Source organism: Marmota monax, unplaced genomic scaffold (genome assembly GCF_021218885.2).
Source record: "Marmota monax isolate L192 unplaced genomic scaffold, Marmota_monax_Labrador192_F-V1.1 WCK01_AAM20220418_F8-fsc00942, whole genome shotgun sequence".
NCBI lineage: Eukaryota > Metazoa > Chordata > Mammalia > Rodentia > Sciuridae > Marmota > Marmota monax.
The window spans coordinates 89,625-94,458 of NW_026694904.1; the positions used below are offsets into that span (position 1 = coordinate 89,625).

At 36.9% G+C, this 4,834-nt stretch overlaps 1 protein-coding gene across 1 annotated transcript; it reads right to left on the reverse strand.

Annotated features, from left to right (window-relative positions):
- Positions 1 to 301: 301 nt before the first annotated feature.
- On the reverse strand, positions 302 to 4,607 carry LOC124080926 (protein kinase C iota type-like). Its single transcript, XM_046426994.2, has 2 exons — positions 4,308 to 4,607; positions 302 to 4,224 (listed from the first exon to the last, which is right to left on the reverse strand). Exons 1-2 carry the CDS (start codon positions 4,410 to 4,412, stop codon positions 2,530 to 2,532), a joined length of 1,800 nt encoding a protein of 599 aa, XP_046282950.2. The 5' UTR covers positions 4,413 to 4,607; the 3' UTR covers positions 302 to 2,529.
- Positions 4,608 to 4,834: the final 227 nt, after the last annotated feature.

Sequence of the window (4,834 nt, forward strand, 5' to 3'; positions counted from 1 at the left end):
TTTTTTATGGGTATTATATTTTATTTGAAGTTTTTAATGTTAAAAAAAAAGGTATACAAATACAGATTACATTATGATGACCAAGGCAGTACTCTACATGACAAAAGTCAAAACAAAACAAATTGATAAAGTAATTGTACCAGCACAGAATGAGCAGAATATACCTGATGTCCAATCTAGGCTGCATATGCATAAAATGATCTGACCACATGCTTATGCAAAATAAATTATTTCCTAGAACACAAATACACCAACCATTCTGACTATCCACTGCCTGATTCCCCTGGTGAGTATTTTGAGAGAAATTCTACATAACACAAAAAGAACCGGCATGGCACTTAAAAGACTGCAAAAAAAATAACACAATTAAAAACATTTGTAATGTAATTCTGTATAAAATATACACAGTAAATCTTATTAGTTAAAAAAGGATTTTAAAATAAAAGATTACCCTGAATAATGGTTAAAACTATATCGTAGAAAAATGCTCATCCTTTGTGTATTATTGGTAGAAAACTGATAGCTTTTGTTGCCAGGCAAGGTGGGGAAGATACCTAACTTGAAATCATTAATTTATAATTTGTTTAAAAATGTAGACAGGTTATACCTTGCCGTTTGCTCTTTATTTACAAGGAATGCTCTTTCTAATATTTAACCACAGGACAAAAAAGAATTTGAAGAAATTATTTTTCAAAATGAGGTCCAAAGGCCCAACAAAATTCTAAGTTGGCCCCTGCATTTTAAACAAACTCCCTGGGTGATAATGCCACATTCTAAGCTGCCCCAGGGGAAACAGCACCACTTAAAAGCAAGACCATGAACATTCTGGTGCAATATGTCAGAATTCCCTATATAAGTTTATGACATGAAGTGAATACTGATTTTTGTTTTAAAACAAGTTTCAGGTATTAAGAGAAACATAAACACCTCTCAAATGAACATGCAAATGTATATAAACATTTTCCTTTGAGGTTTTCACTGCTTTCAGACTTATTTATTTGAAGAAAGGAGAATGTGTGACCACAAACTGGAATATTACATTTCTAATGAAATGTAGTATTCAGAGACAGAGAAATTTATTAAATGTCTATAAATTTTAAATCATTCTAAATTAAAAAAAATTAAAATTAGATAGCTTCCCTAAAATTACATTTTACCAAGATTGGACAGGTATTTATTTAGATGATTATGGTTACTTTTTTAAAGCCCTTTTTCATAAAAATGATATTTAAAATAAGCAACAGAAGGATGCTATATCTGGCACCTCTTCAAATACTAAGTTACTAAACACCAACATTAATAAAAAAATATGAAAAACTCTGCTCCTGAAATGTATTCTACTTTGTATTACATGTATTAGTTACTAAATAAAAACTCAGTTAAAGAGAGAGAACTGTGATAAGTTTGAGTGTATGTGTGGCTCTAAACATTTATTCATGTTTACTGGTTTCTTTTTATTCTGTATTTTATTGAGGATTCCATAAACATGACCCAAAAGTACCAAAAATGTGGTTTTGGGGGAAGAAACTAGTGAAGTTAAGACATTCTACTTAGAAGATAAATTAATTTCCTATATACTAAATAAGGAACAAATATTATACATTCTGCCTCCACCGAATAAATGGAATGCTTTTACAAGTTTGGTAACAAATGAGTGCCTCCTCATTATTTAGATCATAAAGAATAACTGCAGGATTCACTCTCCAGTAAGAAATAAATATTACCATTGCACTTTTCTGTATCTACTTTAAATGTCTATTATTTTCCTTTCTATATACCTAGCAGTTTTCCATTTGACTGCATTCTGTGTCTTTTGAACACATATATTAACATTAAGTTTTCACTAAAAGGATAAGCTCAAAAACTATCTCTTATTGTTAAAAAAAATAAAATTAAAAATCATTTGTGCCAGTGTTTCAAAAATAGCTAAAGATTTGGAATCTTATTCTTAATATGTCTACTTTTTAACTTAGAGGAATCTGTAATGCCCAATTCTAAGGAAATGTCTTTTATTACCAATTTAGTAATTGTTGCCTTAAAAATTAATAATTATCCAAGACAACGAAAAATCTAATAGTTGAATGTTAAACATAAAGAACTCTGAAACTAACAGGTAATATAAAATTTGCTGCATTTTGAATTAACCTTTTATTCCAAATTAACAGAGAATGATGAAAATTGTGAGGAGCTTATGATGTAATCCCACTATGTGCCTTAATGCAACAGATAATTTGTTTTAAAATAGTGGTTATTTCCTTTAAATTAAAAAGGTAATTTCATTACTCATCCGGCCTCTGAAGATTCAATCCAACTAAATTTTGACATGATTGTCTGAAAGCTAGTTTTATTTTTTTTTCAGTTATATTTAAATGTAATAAATTTGTTCTTATAGTCTATAAGATATTGTTGTGTTTTTTTTGGGGGGGAGGGGTGGCAAATATAAAACGGTTAGTTGTATCCAGGCTGGTAACAAGCTTATCCATGCATTAAATGGCAACATAAGGAGAAAGCACAGTTGAAAAATGAGGATCAGACACATTCTTCTGCAGACATCAAAAGAGGATTGATATACTCAAAACCTTCAAATTCAGACTGATCAATCTTCCTCACAATGTCATCATCATCTGGAGTGAGCTGTACAGGTTCATTAGTAAACTGAGAATCAAAGTTGTCCAAGCCAAATTCTCCGGAAATATTTGGTTTAAAGGGAGGTACCACCTGCTTTTGTTCCATCATATCCCAATCAACATTTCGAAAGAATGGATGCCCCTGTATATCAGCAAATCCTGTTTGAGGATGACAACCCAATGGTTCCTTTGGGTCCTTGTTCAGAAAACTCTTCAGGACACTTGCAGCTTTTACAGACAGAGAACGTGGAATGTGAATTTGTTTTTCCAAAATAACTTGGAAGAGATAATCCTCTGTGTTTCGATCAGGGTTATCAGAACTCCCAACAATATCAAACGGAGACCTTCCTGCCATCATCTCAAACATTAGTACACCAAGAGCCCACCAGTCAACACTGAAACCATAATCTTCTCCTCTTAAAATTTCAGGAACAATGTAATTAGGAGTACCACAGAAAGTGCTGGTTGTATCTCCTGGCCGTAATCCTTCCTTACACATGCCATAGTCAGTGAGTTTAATGTGTCCTTCAGAGTCCAATAATACATTGTCTAATTTCAAATCTCTATAAATTATCCCTCGTTCATGAAGATAATTTAAGGCTAGACTAATTTCCGCAGAATAAAACCTGGCATGTTCTTCAGGAAGTTTTCTTTGTCGCTGCATATGAAACATCAGATCTCCTCCATTTACATACTCTATAACAAAGAACAATCTGCTTTCTGTCTGAAAGCATGAATGCAGCCCAACAAGAAAAGGATGATTTGAAGCCTGCTCAAAAACATGCTTTTCTGTCTGTACCCAATCAATATCCTCATCATCATTGACGAGCTCTTTTTTCACAACTTTCATCGCATAAATACGATCTGTTTTTTTTTTTAATCTAACCAACAGTACTTTGGCATAACTTCCTCTTCCTATTACCCGAAGCAAATCAAAATCCTGAAGACCTAAACTGGATGAAGCTTTGCCACTTTCCCTGATGTTCATTGCCTCCTTTTCCTCACCAACTTGGTCCAAACTCTCATGACTTGAAGGATTATATGGAATTACTGTCTGTGGATGGTCTGAATGCATGGAGGACTGGTCCATTGGCATCATTGGTTCCGGTGGCAAAGAATGTCGCCCACATTCAATTGTGACTAGCTTGTGGCACTTCTTATGAACCAAGAGTTTGCAGTTGATGCACTTATATCCTTGGCGTCCAAGTCCCCATATTCGGTCTGTGCAGATGGCACAATGAGCACGCCTGTTGAAATGTTTGGCTTGAAAAGTGTGGCCATTTGCACAATAAAGCTTTCTCCAGCGACGGGCACCTCTGCGGTAGATGGATTTATCTTCTCCTGGACAAGGCATCCCAGGACGTTCTGGCACACAAGGGAATACATGAATCAAGAGTTCTGAATCCTTATTTAGCTCATAAAGCCTAAAGGCTTCTTCTAACTCCAACTGAGATGATACTGTACACGGGTCTCCTTCCTCATCTATCCATTTCATGGTAAAAAGCTGTTCATTGTCAAAAGAACACATGTCTCGAACCTCATTGCAAAGGCCCTCAAAGGAGATGGAAGGCTCAAAGTGTGTTATCATGATATCCAGCTTAGGTAATAATATGAGGAAAGACCGCAGAATTTAAAGCTGTGACTCTTCCTCTTCTCACCTTATCAGATGGTCCTTGAAACAATACCGCGGTAGTAGGCTTTCACTCGGACCCGATGAGAATGGTCCCCGCTGCCGCCGCCCCCGACCGCATGGGACATGGTGCTGCTGTCCCTCTGGGTCGGCATCTCCTCACTGCCCCGCCTGGACGCCGGCGGCCGAGGGTGCGGGGGGCGCGCCAGGCGCCGCTCTGCACTCCGTAGCCGGAGCCGATCCCTGAGCGGCGGCCGCTCCCCTGCCTACCTGCGTACCTCGCCCACGGCGCCGACCCAAGGGTCGCCTAGCCCGGGCTGCCGGAACCTCGCGGCTCCTCCCACCGCCCGCGGCCGCAGCCGCCTCCACCGCCACCCGGGTCCAGCACGCCGTGAAATGGTTTCTTAAACATTTTGAAACAAAATGGGTGAAATGGTGTATCTAATTGTGGTTTTCCTTTTAATTTCCCTGGTTAGGAGTCAGGTTGATTATTTCCATAATGTTGTTTGCTAAATTTTGACATTTTTATTGGTTTTTTTTTGGTCTCTTATACATGAAATGGGAAGGTTATTTATTC